The sequence below is a fragment of the Prionailurus viverrinus genome, chromosome B2 (assembly GCF_022837055.1).
Source record: "Prionailurus viverrinus isolate Anna chromosome B2, UM_Priviv_1.0, whole genome shotgun sequence".
Taxonomy (NCBI): Eukaryota; Metazoa; Chordata; class Mammalia; order Carnivora; family Felidae; genus Prionailurus; species Prionailurus viverrinus.
The window spans coordinates 150224602-150246265 of NC_062565.1; the positions used below are offsets into that span (position 1 = coordinate 150224602).

Sequence of the window (21664 nt, forward strand, 5' to 3'; positions counted from 1 at the left end):
GTGTCTGGGCTACGTCCTCACAGAAAGGAACAGAGGCAGGATTTGAACCGGTCTTCAGTCTGCAGGTCAGAGCACCGACGGGGCGGGCACGCCGGCCGGCAGCTTGTCGCGCACCCAGTGTCCCCCGCGGCCCCTCAGAGCATCTCGCCTGCCAGCACCAGGCCCTCAGGGGACAAACCCATGCGAGGCCATCGAGGGGGAGGGGGGGACGCGGGTGAACGTGTCCTGCCCCCTCTGGCCGCGAGGAACAAGACGCGTCCCCCTGGGGCAGCTGGCGGAGACACCCGGCCTGACGTCGGATCGTCAGCCTGATCCCGGCGTGAGGGCGGGAGGCCTCCCGAGCCCCCGGCAGGTGCCCGAACTCCGAGGGCGCGCACCTCGTCTCGGATGCCGAAGCGCTCAGTAAGGGAGAAACAAGGAAAATCTGTATCCCTTTATTCCAACCGCAGAGCGGGCGAAGGCCTAAGCCATTTCCTCCCCTCCGTGTCCCCACGCTGCACCCGGCTCTGCGGGGCCTGCGGATCGGCTCCCGGCGGCGAGGACGGCGCAACAGACAGGCTCCCGGGAGGGACGGCCGTGAACGGACACTTCCGCTCTGGAGCTGCTTGTAGACACGCGGCCGTCTGTGACTCTCCCGCTTTTCAGTGTTTCCGAGTCTCGTCGGGTGGGGGGTAGAAGGCGGGGCCGTCCTCACAGACCTCCAGCCCCGGGCCCCCCGCTCCGGGCCGGCGGGACGCGGGCTCCTCGGGCTCCCCGGGCTCCGTGCAGTTGCGTAGCTGCAGCCCCTTGGTGAAGCACACCTCTATCTGGCCGATGGTCTGCACCTCCTCACCCTAGGGAGGGAAAGGGAAAGGCGGAAAAGGATTCTGATCTCAGACGGTCATCGATGGCGTTGGAGTCCCAGGCCCTGAAGAGACAAGGGGTGACTGCAGACCCGGGGCTCCAGGCGCCAGGAACGAGCCCCTCTCTCCAATGGCGCCACCCAAGGTGACGGGGCAGTGGGCCGCAGGGCCCGCCATCCGGCGCACCACCCAGACGCTCCCCGTGCCGGCCCGGCAGCCCCGTGTGCAGGGACACCGCTTAGACCTAGACACGCACACCTCTGTGCACACAGCGGGTGCGTCACGGCATCGGGACGGGTAGTTTTGTACAAGAACTGGGTCCCTGGCACCCTGGTAAAAGGATTTAAGTCTTTACCAAAGCCGACGGAAAAAACTACAATTCACCCATGAGACAAATACCCACGACTGACGTGACCGAAACTGACAACATAAAGCCTGAGAAATTTTCTGACTCCGAACGTTCCAGACGTCCACCTCCCTGCTCCTGTCCCCCAGCAGCCCGTGCAGAACGCGCGTGCTCTTCTGCCGGGACGAAGTCTCGAGAAAACAAACCCCATCCTAGTGTGGCGTCAAAGAACAACCCGCTTTACGTATGAACAGAGTCCCGGGTGGTTAACACACGGTGTCACATCGATTTCTGCTGTGCGACAGAGTGACTCGCAGTAATGTACGTCACCCGGTGCTCATCACAGCAAGTGCCCCCCTTAACCCCCACCCGTGACCCCCCCACTGTCCCCTCTGGTAACCATCAGTGTGCCCTCTATAGCGAACACTCTTTCTTGGTTCGCCTCTCTTCCTTTGCTCGTTTGTTTCCTAAATTGTGCATTTCACTGGAAATCATGTGATATTTGTCTTTCCCTGACTGACTTGTTTCACGTGGCATCATACACTTGCACACGGCAAGATTCCATTCTGTCTTGTGGCTGCGTGACACTCCATCGTATAGACACTACGTCGTCTTTATCCGCTCGTCAGTCGATGACGCTTGGACTGCTTCCGTGATTTGGCTAATGGAGCTAACGCTGCCAGAAACATCCAAGAACATGTGTGCCATCCGTGATGTGAAAACAGACACGGAACGTGCCTGTGTGCACGCACGCCCCCCCCCCCCCCCCACACCCACAAACACACACACGCACAGCTCTGGCCCTGGGAACTCCGTGGTGACCACAAAGATGTCAAAGGAATTGAACTTGTCTCCTTGATAAAGACAGAAAGGACAACAACATGTAGCATATCTGACCGATTCTGGTGGAAGGCACTGGACTTTAGGGATGACTCCATATATGCTGGCAAGGGCGTCTTTAATGTCTGAAATCTGAAATGACACACGGTGCATTAGAAATGACACTTGGAAAAAAAAAATTAAAAAGATTCTGTGTCTCCCCGTCTCTCTGCCCCTCCCCTGCTCATGCTCTGTCTCTCTCTGTCTCAAAAATACATAAAAACATTACAAACAAAGAAATGACCCTTGAGGCGCCAAGAGGCGGTGTGATGGCTCTGCCCCACGCAGACGTCGCTGATGCACACAGCTGACACCAGGGCTCGCAGACAAGGCTCGGAGGTGCCGGGGGAGGGGCTGTCGCCTGCTTGGGCTCCACCTAGTGGCACCCACAAGTGCCCCCCACAGTTTCCGTCCTGCCCCCGCCCAGCTCTTCTGTCCACACCCAGCGCCTGGGTGCTGCGCCCAAAAGCAGAGTCTCCCGAGTGCGGTCAGATCAGCTTTCGCCGCCTGGGGACTTCTGTCTGGGTCACAACCTGCTGCCTCTGCCACCTAACAAAGCGCCTGCAGCACAGACCTCCGACGTCTGTTGTCCTCGGTGCCAGTATGTGCTTGAAATCAGTTCCCCGATGGGCACATTCTGGGCAGAAAGGAGCCCAGGGGACCGACGGGGCCCCGCAAACACCCTCTCGCAGGCGCAGCTGACGCTCTCGCCGCAGGGTCACCTGCCACCCCCCGCTCTCACTGGAGGGAGGAGAACAGGGGAGCAGGAAGCCGACTGCGCAGGGCAGCCGGTTAATTTCACAGTCAAGAGACCTGCGAAGCGGCCCAGGACGCAGCCATGACGCTGGAGACAAGGAGCCGCTGAAACCAGTCACTTCACATCTTTGTGTTAACCCCCGGGGACCGAAGTAGTTTAAACAGCGAAGATAGGCCCTCTAAAGCGGGAGTCAGCAAGCTTATGCTGCCAAGGCCCAGAGTGAGCGCTTCAGGCTCCGGGGGACACCCAGACGCTCCCCGTCCGGCCCCTGAGCCGTGTGGGCGACCGCAGGTGACCGCGGAGGAACGGCTGTGGCCGCGAGCCGGGAGGAGCCTGTTTATGAAAACGGGTTGTCCTGAGCGGACGACACTTAGCTTCCGTATCTGCCTCCCAGACAGCACGATCCGGTCGCGGTTACACGACTGTTGTTTTACTAGGACAACAAAATCAACTCCTGGGCCGCCTTCTTCTTCACACAGAACACCGCAAAAACCGAATGTGCTTCTCAAACGCATCCGGCACCTGCCCTGCGCGAGCCCAGAACACGCTTCTCACCAGGGGACCGCGAGTCCGTGCTTCAAAGTCATGGGCGTAAGCCGTTTTCAGTTTACATTCAACGGGCACAGGGAAGCAGAATTCACATAAAATCTATCGGAAACCTAATAGCGGCATAGGAGGGGGCTTGTCTGGGTCACTGCAGAACCCCAGTGTCACTCACAGGAGGCAGTGACGCGGGGCCGCTGCCGGGTGTCCCCGTGCTGGGTCAGGGGGCTCCACGTGAGACTTACCTGGTAGTAATTGATAGACGGCTTTATTCCCAACTTTTGGAGCATGCTAAAATTTAAAGGCAGAAAGATTACTTGTACCGTGCGGTAAGTTTTCCTTTCTTGTTCTTCTCAAACATCCTATTTCATAACAAAAATTAAGACAGTCGGCACAGAAAGCACTTGCCGTCTACACCCTGGGCGATAAACCTGTGAGCAAGGACAGCAACTAAAGAGCGCTCCTGCTCCCCGACCACCCCTCACCCTCAGCGCACACTGCCTATCCGGCTCTCTCTCGAGCACGGGGTCCTTCCCAACGGCGTTCCGGAGGTTGGCACACACGGGACCACCTACGGGCCACGGCTTGTCAAAAGATAGTTAGCAACTGATTTGGGATCCCAGGCTCCTCCCGGAAAAACCACACCTGAGCAAATCCTTACGTACATTCAAACACCCACAGACCCGACTCATTTCCCAAAGCACACGGTTTTGACCAGCCATCCCGTCAAAATAGCACATGGCTAGCTCCCTCATTCAATTATGGAGCAGGAGATCAACAATTCTCAGATTGAGAATCCCCAGCCAGCACTTGAGCCCCCATCATGCCCCCGCTGCCCCCTCCCCCCCCGATCATCTGGGCCACGATCACACAGAGTGGACACGGAGACCTGGGCTGCCTCTCTGGACGCCGACACAGCCAGGGAAGCCTGCTCGAGGAAAACCAGACTGACCAGGGCATGCCTGCTCCGGCCGCGAATTCTGGCAACGCTATCTGCCGCATTAACAGGGCAGTTTTTGTAAAGAGGACCCCAACAAGCGTCTGCATCTCTGCTGGAACAGGCAGGACGGGGTAGCGGGCAAGGTCCTTAGGGCCCTAGAAATAAACGTGCCCTCGCCTTATCCACGCACAGTAAACACATTTCAAAGCCTCTGTGCTCTAGAAGTACAAAACTTTGCAGATTTTTAAATATTTCTTTCAAGTTGCAGCATTAATGTTCTGAACATATTGGGTTAAGTGATACAAAACTTGGGGCGCCCGGGCGGCTCAGTTGGAGGAGCGTCTGGACATTGGCTCAGGTCGTGATCTCACGGTTCGTGGGTTCGAGCCCCACGTCGGGCTCTGCGCTGACAGCTGGGAGCCTGCTTGGGATTTTCTCTCTCCCTCTCTCCGCCCCTCCCCCGTCTCTCTCTCTCAAAATAAACAAACATGAAAACTAAATTAAAACAAAAAAAAAAAAAACCACAAGCTCTGAGGCCGTGTTTGCAGGCTGTGCCCCTGCGATCCTGTTCCCCGCAAAGGCACCGCCTGCCCATTCCAGCACTGGGCCGGTCCCGTCCGAACCCCGGGGGCTGCACGGCCCTGATGACAGTGAAACAGAGGACCAGCTGTGCGGGACGGGACACTCCCCTTGCGGGCGCCCCTGCACGCCGAGGGAGCAGAGCGGGCGTCTAGGGAACGGACGGAGGCTTGCGCGTCTTCTCGGCAACCGTGACCTACAGAGCTGACACACAGGTGATCGGCACGGGTGCCACCTACGGGCCTGTCATGGCCTTGAAAATGAGGTCACAAGTGTATTATGACTCAGGTGAGGAAGAGTACGAATTCCTCGCACGCTTGGTCCCAGAAGCGTCTGGACGGCGGCCGGCCAGCCTCCCCGCCCGATCTCTCGGTGACGGGCCGGGCCCTGGAGGGCGGGAGGGGGGCCCCGGTCCCCGGCAGGGACATCGGTGGCCGTGAGCCAGCCTCCCCTCGTCTCCGGAGCGCAGGCACGGGGCAGGCGGTGTGGGATTCCGGGTCGGGGTCACTTCGACCGCGCCAGGAGCCCCGCCCGCATCCCCGCCCTGCCTGTTCCAGGGCCACCACAGCAGGGCCCCAAACGCTTGGTGACGCGCAGTCGACACAAACTGACGTGTTAACGCAAGATCCTTCCGTGGGAAATCCCGGCCGAGAGACGCACGCCCCGGTCGGTCTGGTTCCCTCAGGCCGACTCCGTGTCCGACGACGTTAGGGCCCAGAGGGGCCCTCGGTCTCCGGACGGCGCGGTTCCAGGCTCACCCCCAGGCTGGAGAGCCGGCTGCGGAGGGTGGCGCCCACGAGGCCCGGCCCCAGAGGGTCCCCTACCTGTTAAGCGCCAGCTTCTGGTACAGGTCCAGGCCGCTCCCGAAGTATCTCTTCTGAGAGTTGAGGGTGTCCACCTGGGCCGCACACGTGCCGTGCTTCTCCCATTCGTGCTGCCTGTGAGAGAAATTTCGCAAAGACCTCAGGTTAAAAGTCACGAAACATTCGCAAGGAAAATGTTCACGCCCGGGATGGGACGTTCGACACGCACGTGGTTTCTTGCACAAAACAAGAGGGTAAAGTTCCTTCTAGGCGACACATGCGCTTCTGGATTGCCCTGCAGGGGACACGAGGCCCGAGGGGCCATGAGACCCCGTCATGCCTGCACCGTCACCCCCTGCCCGGAGACCCTCACACGGCAGCCCACTAAGCAGGTGCTGCTGGCGAACACGAATACGTATCCCAGAGAAACCTTCGTATCGATAACCACTCCTCGGGCTTCGCTGCAGATTTAACCGCGAGATGCTTTCACACTCCTCATTCGCGCCCACAACTCTGCAAGGCGAAACTACCACTGGCTTAGAAATGGGGAAACTGAGGCTTAGAGGGACTAGCCAGGCGCCTCGCTGAGGCCAGTCAGCCAGGAAGCCCAGAGTCCACGTGCAGGGCCCTATCCGGACGCCCGGCAAACGTGATGTGTGCGGCCCGCAGGGGACGACAGCGGCCGCTCGGGTGTCGGCCACCCCACAGCACGGAAGGACAAGACGGCGTCGGGCTTCCTCTAGATCATCGGTGATTAGTTCGTAAGGTTTCAGCGAACCGCGTTCACGCCGGCACTCGTAGGGGGGTCTCACAAAACACAGTCTCACAAAAGCGTATGTATCTCAACACAGTGTATGCCGTCTCACAAAACACAGTCCAAAGTGCACTCGTCCGCTGGTGAAACCCCCACGGCGGCGGCTCCGAGTGACCACAGGGCTACAAGCAGCGACTCTCTCCAGACCACGGAGACGGCGGGAAAAGACACACACGTGTGAACAACTTTCTTCGTCTAGAGCAGCTTCCAGAATGAATCGTCTGACAGCTGCCCACGTCCTATGGGCTGGAAAAGGAGGGTCTTGGCCGGCTGCACGCTTCTTTCTGGAGCCCGTGCAGGAGGGCGCTGGCGGACGACGCGGGACGAGGGCAGAGGACTAGCACACTGGCCAAACGGCTCCTGGCTCGTAAGAAATACCCAGCGAATGTCAATCATTCTTGTTTTGAGATCAAGCTTAACTCAATACCGCTGAAGGATCAGAATCTATTATTGTTAACGTGGTTCCAACATTTAATCCCACGTCACTTGGAATCGGGCACCCTTCATCTCACACAGAGTTGCCAGTTACCACTGGGGAGTGACCACCGTGAGCGGACCTGGGGGCCGCCCTCCCGGGCTGCCTGGCCCTCCTGCGGGACGGGAGGCACGCGCCCCTCCGGGCGGCCGAGGCCCAGGGACACCTCCCGCGGTGAGGCCGCTCGCCTAACTGGGCGACCCCAGCCCTCGTTCTCTTCCGTACAAGCATCAAAAACCATCCGAAAGGGACGCCTGGGTGGCGCAGTCGGTTGGGCGTCCGACTTCAGCCAGGTCATGATCTCGCGGTCCGGGAGTTCGGGCCCCGCGTCGGGCTCTGGGCTGACGGCTCGGAGCCTGGAGCCTGGTTCCGATTCTGTGTCTCCCTCTCTCTCTGCCCCTCCCCCGTTCATGCTCTGTCTCTCTCTGTCCCAAAAATAAAAAATTACCGTTGAAAAAAAAAATTAAAAAAAAAAAAAACAAAAAAACATCCGAAACTGAAGAAAAATCCTACTTTGCAGAGGGCTATGTACGTGGTATTTCTCATAGGGCTAATCTTACTGATAGACTTGATCTCAGAGGATTATCTCAAGGGGGCAGTGACACCAAGGCCCCGGACTCTGCACCCCCGACTCCCATCTGGGACTAAACAGGACACTTTTCCTCCAGGAGCCCTCCTCGGCCTCCGGCTCCCAATGACAAAGCCGAGGCAGACACTCTCGAAGCTCACACAGGAGAGGCGACTTGGGCAACAGGGGAGCGGTGACCCGAACGCCACGCTCGGGAGGCAGTGACGCAGAGTGGTGCAGTCAGTCCCTGCGTGTCCCCGTCCCCAGGAGCTCTGGGGAGCATAAATACCATTAGCGCATGATGTTTACCTTTGGGCTTGGAACCGAAGTTTTCAAATGTGCCGTTTAACTATCCAACCTGAAAAAGTATCATTTTGCCTTTATTAGAGCCCAAAACTACATGTGTGCTCTGCCCACGTTATTCGGATTAAATGTTCGAGGGCCCCAATCAGACAGCCCTCTTTACGCGTACCTGTTGATTTATTTTTAAGTCACCCGGCAGTCTGCTTGACTCTGTCACAGAACATTGGAACAAGTGGAAAAGCTGTATTTTGCACACTTAGCCCGGATCCGTCATTTGCTCAGTACAATGTGAAGGCCTGGGCACTTTTTCCACTGTGTTTCCATCTCGACTTTGTCTATCGTGAAACCGTTTTCTAGAACACAGCTGTGCAGCACGCGCCTGGAGACCTGCACCATTCACGTCCCAAACTCTGAGTGGTTTTCTCCGCCAAAGAGACGATTTCGACCTACAGACCTGGGTACGTTAGAGCCGCGTCCCTGCCACACACTCGGAGTGAGATCTCAGCCGGAGCACCGGGGGGTGGGGGACGGGGATAGGGGACTGGGGGTCCAGGGGGTGCGGGGGTTCAGGCATCACTGCCACTCTACGTGGTTGCAGAAAGCTTCTGTCTAAATTGAATTCCTTTCCGGAACAGTCTTCACAATATCTCCAAACGGAATTAATCATTTTGGACAACATCTGAATAACTGTAACGTGAATCATGAGTTGCCACATAGGGGCGAGACGGAAAATCATTGTTTTCCGTTAACCTAATGTAAAGAAAAGGAATGTTAACTTTACCTTCTTCAAAAGCAATGATTTAAGAAGCGATACTGAATTAGACACAGCGTTTTTCTCCTTGGCTCACCTCCCGCCACACTCAAAGACGGTCCTGGGCCAGACCACGGACTGAGCCACAGGTGGGACCTCCCTCTCCTCCCTAAGTCGCAGCATGAGACAGCCACCTTCGTCGGCACATCTTCTCTTTGCTCGACGTGTCTCGGGACAACAGCACAATGTCTTTAGGAAACACTCTCTGCGAGAGTTGCAGTGACTGCCTCTTAGATACGCACATACCTATCTGGGCTTAGTGAAACCTCAGGAGAGGAAGAGTCTAAACAAAGTGATGAATGAAATACGGATGAAGCACAAGCCTAAAAGGTAAATTCCCTTTGCTCTCATGATTTCGTCACCGGAGAAGGACCCTGAAGATAACATGCCAAAGAAAAGCCCTGCTGAGTGCTCCCAAGGCTCACTTGGTGCTTCTTCCCAGCCCCGCTAAGTGCTCCCAAGGCTCCAATCGGTGCTCCCCAGCCCCACTCGGTGCTCCCTAGCCCTGCTCACTGCTCCCCCGGCCCCACTCGGTGCTCCCCGGGCCTGCTCACTGCTCCCCCGGCCCCTCGCAGTGCTCCCAAGGCTCCAATCGGCGCTCCCCAGCCCCACTCGGTGCTCCCAAGGCTCCAATCGGTGCTCCCCAGACCCACTCGATGCTCCCTAGCCCTACTCACTGCTCCCCCGGCCCCACTCGGTGCTCCCCGGGCCTGCTCACTGCTCCCCCGGCCCCTCGCAGTGCTCCCAAGGCTCCAATCGGTGCTCCCCAGACCCACTCAATGCTCCCTAGCCCTGCTCACTGCTCCCCTGGCCCCACTCAGTGCTCCCTGGGCCTGCTCAGTGCTCCCCCGGCCCCTTGCAGTGCTCCCAAGGCCTCACTCGATGCTCCCCAGCCCCACTCGGTGCTCCCAAGGCTCCAATTGGTGCTCCCCAGACCCACTCGATGCTCCCCAGCCCCACTCGGTGCTCCCTGGGCCTGCTCACTGCTCCCCCGGCCCCTCGCAGTGCTCCCAAGGCTCCAATTGGCGCTCCCCAGCCCCACTCGGTGCTCCCAAGGCTCCAAACGGTGCTCCCCAGACCCACTCGATGCTCCCTAGCCCTGCTCACTGCTCCCCTGGCCCCACTCAGTGCTCCCTGGCCCCACTCGGTGCTCCCTGGGCCTGTTCAGTGCTCCCCCGGCCCCTCGCAGTGCTTCCAAGGCCTCACTCGATGCTCCCCAGCCCCACTCGGTGCTCCCAAGGCTCCAATTGGTGCTCCCCAGACCCACTCGATGCTCCCCAGCCCTGCTCAGTGCTCCCCCAGCCCCACTCAGTGCTCCCCGGCCCCACTCAGTGCTCCCCCAGCCCCACTCAGTGCTCCCCGGCCCCACTCAGTGCTCCCCCAGCCCCTCACAGTGCTTCCAAGGCCTCACTCGGTGCTCCCCAGCCCCACTGGTGCTCCCAAGGCTCCAATTGGTGCTCCTCAGACCCACTCGATGCTCCCCAGCCCTGCTCAGTGCTCCCCCGGCCCCACTCGATGCTTCCAAGGCCCCACTCAGTGCTCCCCGGCCCCGCATCCTGCTATGGACTCAGTGGCTGCTGCCCTTACCAGAAATGGCTGTGATTTAGCGGATGGAGCACATCAGGCCAGTACATCTTCATTTCCGGCAGGAGGTCCTGTGTGGGGGGAAGAAAAAAAATCTGTGTAGGACCTAACAGCTCAAAACCTACCAGGCAAATTTGATAAACTAATACGTTAGAAGAGATGAAAAGATTCTGCCTCACTCTGCAGGAGACGTTTCTTAAGACACATAGAAACACGAAACCTGACTAATCACAGAAGTGTGTTTGAAAAAGCAAGCTCTCGTAGGTGAGTGGGTGAAGTGGCCGTGCAGACAGGGAACACTACTGCCCAGCTCTAAAGAGACACGGCCATCAGCCAGGAGGGGACGCGGGGGAGCCTTCAAAGCAATAACTAAGCGGAGGCAGCCAGTCTGAAAAGGCTGAATGATTCCAAACGTGCGACGCTCCGGAGAAGACAGAAGATCGGAGACAGTGGAAGGGTCAGTGGGGTCAGGGGCTGGCGGACGGAGGGGGGAGTACGTGGAGAACAGGGGATTTCCGGGCAAGGCTACCCCGTAGGATACAGCGGTGGACGCACGTCATATGGGTCAGGACCCCAAAACTACGTGACACGGAGCGCACCCAATGGGAACCCTAAGTTCTGCGAGTGATGAGGCACCGATACCGTAACGAGGGTCCCGCACGACGCAAGGCGTTAACAACACGCGACGGTCTGCGTGTTGGGGGCACATACGTGGGCAGTCTGGTCTCCACTTAATTGTCCTGCTTTAGGTTTCTGAAACTGCCCTAAAGAGTAGCATCTACTCATTAAAAGAGACAACACAATGGTCGGCGGCAAGATGGCGGCTTAGGAGGACGCTGGGCTCACCGCACGTCCTGCTGATCACTTAGATTCCATCTACATCTGCCTAAATAACCCAGAAAACCGCCAGAGGATTAGCAGAACGGAGTCGCCGGAGCCAAACGCAGACGAGAGGCCCACGGAAGAGGGTAGGAAGGGCGGCGAGGCGGTGCGCGCTCCACGGACTGGCGGGAGGGAGCCGGGGCGGAGGGGCGGCTCGCCGGCCAAGCACAGCCACCGAGTCTGGCTTGCAAAAGCGGAGGGGCCTGACGGACTGTGTTCCCACAACAAGCGCGACTTAGCGTCTGGGAGGTCATAAGTTAACAGCTCTGCTCGGAAAGCGGGAAGGCTGGAGGACAAAGGGAGGGAGAGCTGCTGAGCCCCCTGACAACAGAGCTCAGTTTGGTGGGGAACAAAGGCGCTCGCCAGCGCCATCTCCCCCGCCCATCCCCCAGCCGAAATCCCAAAGAGAACCTGTTCCTGCCGGGGAACTTGCTCGCTCCCCGCAAACACCCAACTCTGCGCTTCGGCAGAGCCAAACCTCCGGCAGCGGATCTGACTCCCTCCCGCTGCCACAGGGCCCCTCCTGAAGTGGATCACCTAAGGAGAAGCGATCTAAGCCTGCCCCTCCTGCCCCCGAGCACCTTGCCTACCCACCCCAGCTAATACGCCAGATCCCCAGCATCACAAGCCTGGCACGGTGCAAGTAGCCCAGACGAGCCACACCACCCCACAGTGAATCCCGCCCCTAGGAGAGGGGAAGAGAAGGCACACACCAGTCTGACCGTGGCCCCAGCGGTGGGCTGGGGACAGACATCAGGTCTGACTGCGGCCCCGCCCACCAACTCCAGTTATACACTACAGCACAGGGGAAGTGCCCTGCAGGTCCACACCACTCCAGGGACTATCCAAAATGACCAAGCGGAAGAACTCCCCTCAGAAGAATCTCCAGGAAATAACAACAGCTAATGAGCTGATCAAAAAGGATTTAAATAATATAACAGAAAGTGAATTTAGAATAATAGTCATAAAATTAATCGCTGGGCTTGAAAACAGTATACAGGACAGCAGAGAATCTCTTGCTACAGAGATCAAGGGACTAAGGAACAGTCACGAGGAGCTGAAAAACGCTTTAAACGAAATGCATAACAAAATGGAAACCACCACAGCTCGGCTTGAAGAGGCAGAGGAGAGAATAGGTGAACTAGAAGATAAAGTTATGGAAAAAGAGGAAGCTGAGAAAAAGAGAGATAAAAAAATCCAGGAGTATGAGGGGAAAATTAGAGAATTAAGTGATACACTAAAAAGAAATAATATACGCATAATTGGTATCCCAGAGGAGGAAGAGAGAGGGAAAGGTGCTGAAGGGGTACTTGAAGAAATAATAGCTGAGAACTTCCCTGAACTGGGGAAGGAAAAAGGCATTGAAATCCAAGAGGCACAGAGAACTCCCTTCAGACGTAACTTGAATCGATCTTCTGCACGACATATCATAGTGAAACTGGCAAAATACAAGGATAAAGAGAAAATTCTGAAAGCAGCAAGGGGTAAACGTGCCCTCACATATAAAGGGAGACCTATAAGACTCGTGACTGATCTCTCTTTTGAAACTTGGCAGGCCAGAAAGAATTGGCACGAGATTTTCAGGGTGCTAGACAGAAAAAATATGCAGCCGAGAATCCTTTATCCAGCAAGTCTGTCATTTAGAATAGAAGGAGAGATAAAGGTCTTCCCAAATAAACAAAAACTGAAGGAATTTGTCACCACTAAACCAGCCCTACAAGAGATCCTAAGGGGGACCCTGTGAGACAAAGTCCCAGAGACATCACTACAAGCATAAAACATACAGACATCACAATGACTCTAAACCCGTATCTTTCTATAATAACACTGAATGTAAATGGATTAAATGCGCCAACCAAAAGACATAGGGTATCAGAATGGATAAAAAAACAAGACCCATCTATTTGCTGTCTACAAGAGACTCATTTTAGACCTGAGGACACCTTTAGATTGAGAGTGAGGGGATGGAGAACTATTTATCATGCGACTGGAAGCCAAAAGAAAGCTGGAGTAGCCATACTTATATCAGACAAACTAGACTTTAAATTAAAGGCTGTAACAAGAGATGAAGAAGGACATTATATAATAGTTACAGGGTCTATCCATCAGGAAGAGCTAACAATTATAAATGTCTATGCACCGAATACCGGAGCCCCCAAATATATAAAACAATTACTCATAAACATAAGCAACCTTATTGATAAGAATGTGGTAATTGCAGGGGACTTTAATACACCACTTACAGAAATGGATAGATCATCTAGACACACGGTCAATAAAGAAACAAGGGCCCTGAATGAGACATTGGATCAGATGGACTTGACAGATATATTTAGAACTCTGCATCCCAAAGCAACAGAATATACTTTCTTCTCGAGTGCACATGGAACATTCTCCAAGATAGATCATATACTGGGTCACAAAACAGCCCTTCATAAGTTTACAAGAATTGAAATTATACCATGCTTACTTTCAGACCACAATGCTATGAAGCTTGAAATCAACCACAGAAAAAAGTCTGGAAAACCTCCAAAAGCATGGAGGTTAAAGAACACCCTACTAACGAATGAGTGGGTCAACCAGGCAATTAGAGAAGAAATTAAAAAATATATGGAAACAAATGAAAATGAAAATACAACAATCCAAACGCTTTGGGACGCAGCAAAGGCAGTCCTGAGAGGAAAATACATTGCAATCCAGGCCTATCTCAAGAAACAAGAAAAATCCCAAATACAAAATCTAACAGCACACCTAAAGGAACTAGAAGCAGAACAGCAAAGGCAGCCTAAGCCCAGCAGAAGAAGAGAAATAATAAAGATCAGGGCAGAAATAAACAATATAGAAACTAAAAAAACTGTAGAGCAGATCAATGAAACCAAGAGTTGGTTTTTTTGAAAAAATAAACAAAATTGACAAACCTCTAGCCAGGCTTCTCAAAAAGAAAAGGGAGATGACCCAAATAGATAAAATCATGAATGAAAATGGAATTATTACAACCAATCCCTCAGAGATACAAACAATTATCAGGGAATACTATGAAAAATTATATGCCAACAAACTGGACAACCTGGAAGAAATGGACAAATTCCTGAACAACCACACTCTTCCAAAACTCAATCAGGAGGAAATAGAAAGCTTGAACAGACCCATAACCAGCGAAGAAATTGAATCGGTTATCAAAAATCTCCCAACAAATAAGAGTCCAGGACCAGATGGCTTCCCAGGGGAGTTCTACCAGACGTTTAAAGCAGAGATAATACCTATCCTTCTCAAGCTATTCCAAGAAATAGAAAGAGAAGGAAAACTTCCAGACTCATTCTATGAAGCCAGTATTACTTTGATTCCTAAACCAGACAGAGACCCAGTAAAAAAAGAGAACTACAGGCCAATATCCCTGATGAATATGGATGCAAAAATTCTCAATAAGGTACTAGCAAATCGAATTCAACGGCATATAAAAAGAATTATTCACCATGATCAAGTGGGATTCATTCCTGGGATGCAGGGCTGGTTCAACATTCGCAAATCAATCAACGTGATACATCACATTAACAAAAAAAAAGAGAAGAACCATATGATCCTGTCAATCGATGCAGAAAAGGCCTTCGACAAAATCCAGCACCCTTTCTTAATAAAAACCCTTGAGAAAGTCGGGATAGAAGGAACATACTTAAAGATCATAAAAGCCATTTATGAAAAGCCCACAGCTAACATCATCCTCAACGGGGAAAAACTGAGAGCTTTTTCCCTGAGATCAGGAACACGACAAGGATGCCCACTCTCACCGCTGCTGTTTAACATAGTGCTGGAAGTTCTAGCATCAGCAATCAGACAACAAAAGGAAATCAAAGGCATCAAAATTGGCAAAGATGAAATCAAGCTTTCGCTTTTTGCAGACGACATGATATTATACATGGAAAATCCGATAGACTCCACCAAAAGTCTGCTAGAACTGATACAGGAATTCAGCAAAGTTGCAGGATACAAAATCAATGTACAGAAATCAGATGCATTCTTATACACTAACAATGAAGCAACAGAAAGACAAATAAAGAAACTGATCCCATTCACAATTGCACCAAGAAGCATAAAATACCTAGGAATAAATCTAACCAAAGATGTAAAGGATCTGTATGATGAAAATTATAGAAAGCTTATGAAGGAAATTGAAGAAGATTTAAAGAAATGGAAAGACATTCCCTGCTCATGGATTGGAAAAATAAATATTGTCAAAATGTCAATACTACCCAAAGCTATCTACACATTCAATGCAATCCCAATCAAAATTGCACCAGCATTCTTCTCGAAACTAGAACAAGCAATCCTAAAATTCATATGGAACCACAAAAGGCCCCGAATAGCCAAAGGAATTTTGAAGAAGAAGACCAAAGCAGGAGGCATCACAATCCCAGACTTTAGCCTCTACTACAAAGCTGTCATCATCAAGACAGCATGGTATTGGCACCAAAACAGACACATAGACCAATGGAATAGAATAGAAACCCCAGAACTAGACCCACAAACGTATGGCCAACTCATCTTTGACAAAGCAGGAAAGAACATCCAATGGAAAAAAGACAGCCTCTTTAACAAATGGTGCTGGGAGAACTGGACAGCAACATGCAGAAGGTTGAAACTAGACCACTTTCTCACACCATTCACAAAAATAAACTCAAAATGGATAAAGGACCTAAATGTGAGACAGGAAACCATCAAAACCTTAGAGGAGAAAGCAGGAAAAGACCTCTCTGACCTCAGCCGTAGCAATCTCTTACTGGACACATCCCCAAAGGCAAGGGAATTAAAAGCAAAAGTGAATTACTGGGACCTTATGAAGATAAAAAGCTTCTGCACAGCCAAGGAAACAACCAACAAAACTAAAAGGCAACCAACGGAATGGGAAAAGATATTCGCAAATGACATATCGGACAAAGGGCTAGTATCCAAAATCTATAAAGAGCTCACCAAACTCCACACCCGAAAAACAAATAACCCAGTGAAGAAATGGGCAGAAAACATGAATAGACACTTCTCTAAAGAAGACATCCGGATGGCCAACAGGCACATGAAAAGATGTTCAGCGTCGCTCCTTATCAGGGAAATACAAATCAAAACCACACTCAGGTATCACCTCACGCCAGTCAGAGTGGCCAAAATGAACAAATCCGGAGACTATAGATGCTGGAGAGGATGTGGAGAAACGGGAACCCTCTTGCACTGTTGGTGGGAATGCAAATTGGTGCAGCCGCTCTGGAAAGCAGTGTGGAGGTTCCTCAGAAAATTAAAAATAGACCTACCCTATGACCCAGCAATAGCACTGCTAGGAATTTATCCAAGGGATACAGGAGCGCTGATGCATAGGGCCACGTGTACCCCAATGTTCATAGCAGCACTCTCAACAATAGCCAAATTATGGAAAGAGCCTAAATGTCCATCAACTGATGAATGGATAAAGAAATTGTGGTTTATATACACAATGGAATATTACGTGGCAATGAGAAAAAATGAAATATGGCCTTTCGTAGCAACGTGGATGGAACTGGAGAGTGTGATGTTAAGTGAAATAAGCCATACAGAGAAAGACAGATACCATATGGTTTCACTCTTATGTGGATCCTGAGAAACTTCACAGGAACCCATGGGGGAGGGGAAGGAAAAAAAAAAAAAAAGAGGTTAGAATGGGAGAGAGCCAAAGCATAAGAGACTTAAAAACTGAGAACAAACTGAGGGTTGATGGGGGGTGGGAGGGAGGAGAGGGTGGGTGATGGGTATTGAGGAGGGCACCTTTTGGGATGAGCACTGGGTGTTGTATGGAAACCAATTTGTCAATAAATTTCATAAAAAAAAAAAAAATAATAATAAAAAAAAAAAATAAAAGAGACAACACAAAATACAGGCTCCGTGCGGGCTGGGCAGTCTGCACCCCCGTACCGCAGTTTCCCTGAATTGAACAGTGCTCAGGCTTCCGGTCCAATTTCCACAAACCCCCGGGACCAGAAATAAAGTGAAACCACGTGGAAACAAACTCAGGATGACTTGGCTCTGCCCACCAGTCGCGGAACCACCGGGCCCCCTCCCCACCCCCCCCCCCCCGCTCCCCCACCCCAGCCAGCCCTGTCTTCCAGGAAGCTGCCCGTCTCACGGTGTCCCCGTCCCGTCTTGCACCCCCCACACTCTGGCTTCAGCCCCCGCCAGCACCGAGGGGGCGGGGGGAGCGGCCCGCTTTCCTCAGGGACCACCGCTGCCCTGGGCCGTGTGCGACAGAGCAGGTGGCCCGGCACCGACCTGAACGCCTCCCCACTTTGACCCCCAGGCCGCTCCCTCCAAAGGGTACTTCCGGCCTTCCTTTGATGAACCCCACCAGCGCTCCTCCATGAACCCCCATCCCCGGCTCCCCCCTGCCCCCCCTTCTGGCTGCTGCTTCACAAGCCCCGTCTCTCCTGCTTCTCTGTCCTGCTTCTCTGTTAACCCTTCGGCTGCCCCAGGCTCGCTCCTGCTGTCCTCCCCGTCCCCGTGCTGAATTCCCCAGCCGCGCGCTGGTCACACCGAAGGTCCTCCCCCCCCGGCCCACACCTCTCTGCTGGCAGACACACGTGGCCCACCTGGACGTTTCTGGGGCACTGCACCCGCAACAGGCTGCCTGCGGAAGCCCAGTCCCCTGCCGGGCCCGTGTCAGGAAGGAGACGACACCCGGCCTAAGCTCCTGTCCTGAGTCCCGCCTGATGCTCCCCTCCAGCCAGTCCCCCAGCCCTGTGCATTCCCACAGCCTCTCCCCGCTCAGCTCTTCACCCCTGCCTCGTCCCCCCCCCATGCCCGCCGCCCAGCCGGCAGCCAGGGCGGCTGCTGGGACACGCGGGTCACGTTCACTCTGCGGCCTGAATGCTCTGGGCACTCAGCGCCGTCACAGCACCAGTGACCTTGTATTTCCACGTGCAGGTCACGGGACTCTAGTCACGAACGAGCCCGTGGGATCGGGCGAGCTGACCCGATGTCTGAAGAGTGGGACGTGACCAGGCTTTGGGGCACACTAATAATTCTTACAGATGGTCCTCAGACCCCGGCCTCCAGGCTCAGGCGACTGAAGGTCCCTCACAGGAAGGGAGGAGGAGCAGAGGAGACCCTTTGGACTACAGCGGTTAGAACGATCTGTTAGAACTAGCTGCCTTGCCCTTTTGGGGGCCGTATCTTCACGGGAAGGAACCTAGTGTTAGCACATCCTGATGCTACCCCATGTTTTCGGGGAGGCCCCAGCGACCTGTGAACCCCGGTACTAGTTAGATCACACACGGGGGGTCGCCCGCATCCCGCGAGGAAAGGTAAGCGCCCCTGCGGGTGTGCGTATGCAACGGAGACCTTCTACGAGCGGGGCTCGCCAAAGCCACTCCCTGGGCTATTCTGTGACAGGGGCGGTTGTGCTGGAAAGGCCCAACCCTTCCTCCCTGGCCCTACTCAGAAACCCACCCGCCACAGCCAGAAAGGACAGGCGTGGTGCCGTGTGTCTGTCCTCCGAGCCAGAGCTGTCTAGAAATCCTAACCACAGCAAGCCGACCAGGAGTCACGGGGGACCGGGGACTAACGTGGGCTGGCGGGGGACGGCCAGGGCCGTCTCCGCTCACGTCTGCTTCCACGTTGTACAGTTCACTTGGAGTGGTTTGCGCCCAGGGCAGAGGAGACCACGTAGTTCGAATTTAACTTGTGGGACTGTCTTAGCTATCAGTAAATACGAAAAACGTGCCAAGGGTTCAATCTTGGTGAATAACGCTCGGGAGTCCTCATTTTCAAACATGACCTTGAGGGCACGCTTGCGGAGAAGAGAGTTCACTGAGTCCAATGCTCTACAGCAGCGACAGGACTAAAAGTTTGTACCTTAATCTCTTGGAAGTTGAAGTGCCACGATCTGTTACACTCTTCCGCTTTGTCAGGCCTCGAAATTAAAATTAAAAACAACAGAAATTAGTCTCGGTCGAGATGGGGTCCAAAAGGCAGGAGGAAACACTTCCATTAAGGTCTGCAGAGAGCAAAGGAAGAGAAACCGTCACATGGTGCGAGTCGCTTAACAAAGACGCTCAGGTATCAGCGGTCCCGGTTGCGCGTCTTTCAAAGACATCGTCCAGGAGAAAGGCCAACAGGAAGCAAACTGAACAACCCGGTAGGGGGCGCTCTGGAGTCAGGGTGGGGTCTAAGTCAACTGCCCTCTGACAACCTCCCCTGCTGCTGCGCAGACCAGCAAGTTCCCCTCTCTTCCAATGGCGATGAGGGCGAATGAGGACATACGTAACGGGCTGAGGCAGTGGCTGGCAACGACCCAGGATCGGCTAGCACGATTTCTTAAACCACCAAGCAAGGGTACCCTCCGACTTCCCTTTGTCTGCCTACTTCGGGACACGCCAACTTCCTGTCTTCAGATGAGTTCCCAAGGCCACCAAATCTACTTTCCGACCCCTGATGTGTCTCCAGGGTCAACGGGCTGGCCCAGCAACCCGAAATCAGTGCAGCCCCACGGGGACGAGAGCAGTGCTGTGCACCGTCCTTCCAGCCACAAGCAGAGTGGCAGGTACAGCAGCAGGACCCAAGAAGGCCAAGGTCCCGGAGACGAGTGTCGGGGTCACTGGTGAGTCTGGGGCGAAGGAGGGGCCAGAGCCCGGGCCCCAGTCCCCAGTTTAATTTGCTTCCCACAAAACCCTGCTCCTGAGGAGCAGGCCTGTGCCAGCAAAGGCCAGCATGGCCCTCCTGTCGTGGGAGCGGCAGGATGAGGCACCCCTTTGACGGGGCAGAGTGATGTGTGCGGTTAAACATCACGAGGATATGCACAAATAGGGAAACGATAAACAAAACGCAGGCAAAACCAGAAAAGTGAATTCGGGTACTGTGACAGGTGCCAACGTAGATACGTGTAATAAGCGAGTGGGACACTTGGGTATTTACTTTTATATATCTACTCATTGCCCCCAAAAGAAGGACGAAATGAGGAAATTACAGTTAGTCGTCTTAAAATGGGCCCAGAGTCCCTAAATGCATGTTGAAGCCAGATCGTTACTGTTCTATCAAGACAGAACCGAACAGCAACAAAATCAGGGTTATTTCGGAAAGACTGAAGACGCCATAAATAAGGATTTGGTCTAGCGAATAAACTCCTAACAAAAATCACGAGTGTAACCGTTTGGACCGGCCTCAAGCTAGTTTCAGGTTGGCTAGCTTCTTTTTCCCGTTTCAATTTTTTTTTTTTTTAATTTTTTAAATGGTTATTCATTTTTGACAGAGTCAGGGCCTGAGTGGAGGAGGGGCAGAGAGAGAGGGAGACACAGACTCGCAAGCAGGCTCCAGGCTCCGAGCCGTCAGCACGGAGCCCGACGCGGGGCTCGAACTCACGGAACCGCGAGATCGTGACCTGAGCCGAAGTCGGGCGCTTCACCGACTGAGCCACCCAGGTGCCCCTTCCTGTTTACATCGGAATCACACTAAGGGCTTGCCATAATCCGTGTATCGTCCAGTAGTCCGGAGGGTCTCTGCAGTCCTTTCCAACTTCCTGCAGAGAAAGGACACGAGAACACAGAGCAAATAATCGGTTTCACTGTTTATTTAGATGAACGTAGCACCTTTCCCTTCTTTTCACATATACCAGCAGCCACAGGCAGGACCCACACAAACCAGCCCCCAGGGGATCTGGGGAGGATTCCGGGGCGGCCCTACATGGGGGGGGGGGGGGGGGGGCGTGTCAGACCTGGAAGGAGGGGTCCAATCTCACACAATTACTCGACAGAACTAAAACCTCAGTTTTGCTTTGCCTTTCTTCTTTTTAAACGTGTCCTCAGATTAAGTCAGCCTGATGGAAGCACTCACTCGCCCATAATTTTCGTAACGTGTAACCCAAAATACCCGTGAGGGGATGACGACACCCAGCTAAACTCAAGGGTGTTCAGGCTCCAGGTCCGAACGCGGTAGTGCCACAAGTATGGAAACTGCGAACATTCCGGAGCAAAGACACCAAGGTGAGGAAGGGACAATGAAGGTAAGTTCACAGAGGTAAAGCCCAGTGGCATTCTCTCCCGGGACCTCCAAAGCGTTTAGCTAAAGTGGAGTTTTTCCGAAACAGCCGACCGTCAAGAACTACACCGGCCGTCAGACCAGACGAGACCCAAGTCCTGCCCGTCGCCCCCGCAGGGAATAAGCCAATGAAAAGCGGGTGTGGGGGTCTAGTGAGGACAGGCGAGGCACCACGCAGATTCTCAAGCCTTTCCTCTCGGGGTCGCCTGGGCAGGGAGCAAGCTTCTGTCCCAGGTTGGTCTGGAAAGGAGGGAGGCTCTGCCAACCCCCAGTTTCACCCCCCAGGAAACCACCACTGGCCACGGGAGCCAGGGCTTCTGCCGGCTCCACGTCCAGCGTCTCAGACGAGCCTGTAAGGGGGCGCTGGGGCGGCTTTTGTCCACCATCGGCAAGTACCGGTCAGTGCCCGGCATGTGCCCGAGGGCCTGGGCAGAGCACCGAGGAGGGTCGGGGAGAGAAAGACACATCCGTCGCCACACCTGCAATGCCCATGT

At 53.9% G+C, this 21664-nt stretch overlaps 1 protein-coding gene across 1 annotated transcript in view; it reads right to left on the reverse strand.

Annotated features, from left to right (window-relative positions):
• Positions 1-418: 418 nt before the first annotated feature.
• The window catches only part of RNASET2 (ribonuclease T2), a 23326-nt gene continuing 2080 nt past the window's right edge, over positions 419-21664 (reverse strand). The window contains exons 4-10 of the mRNA XM_047858881.1: positions 20597-20652; positions 18993-19050; positions 10248-10315; positions 5711-5824; positions 3613-3658; positions 2086-2160; positions 419-833 (exon numbers count right to left, since the gene is read on the reverse strand). Coding sequence (XP_047714837.1) covers positions 642-833; positions 2086-2160; positions 3613-3658; positions 5711-5824; positions 10248-10315; positions 18993-19050; positions 20597-20652 — 609 coding nt within the window. The 3' untranslated portion in view covers positions 419-641. The remainder of the gene's footprint in view (positions 834-2085; positions 2161-3612; positions 3659-5710; positions 5825-10247; positions 10316-18992; positions 19051-20596; positions 20653-21664) is intronic.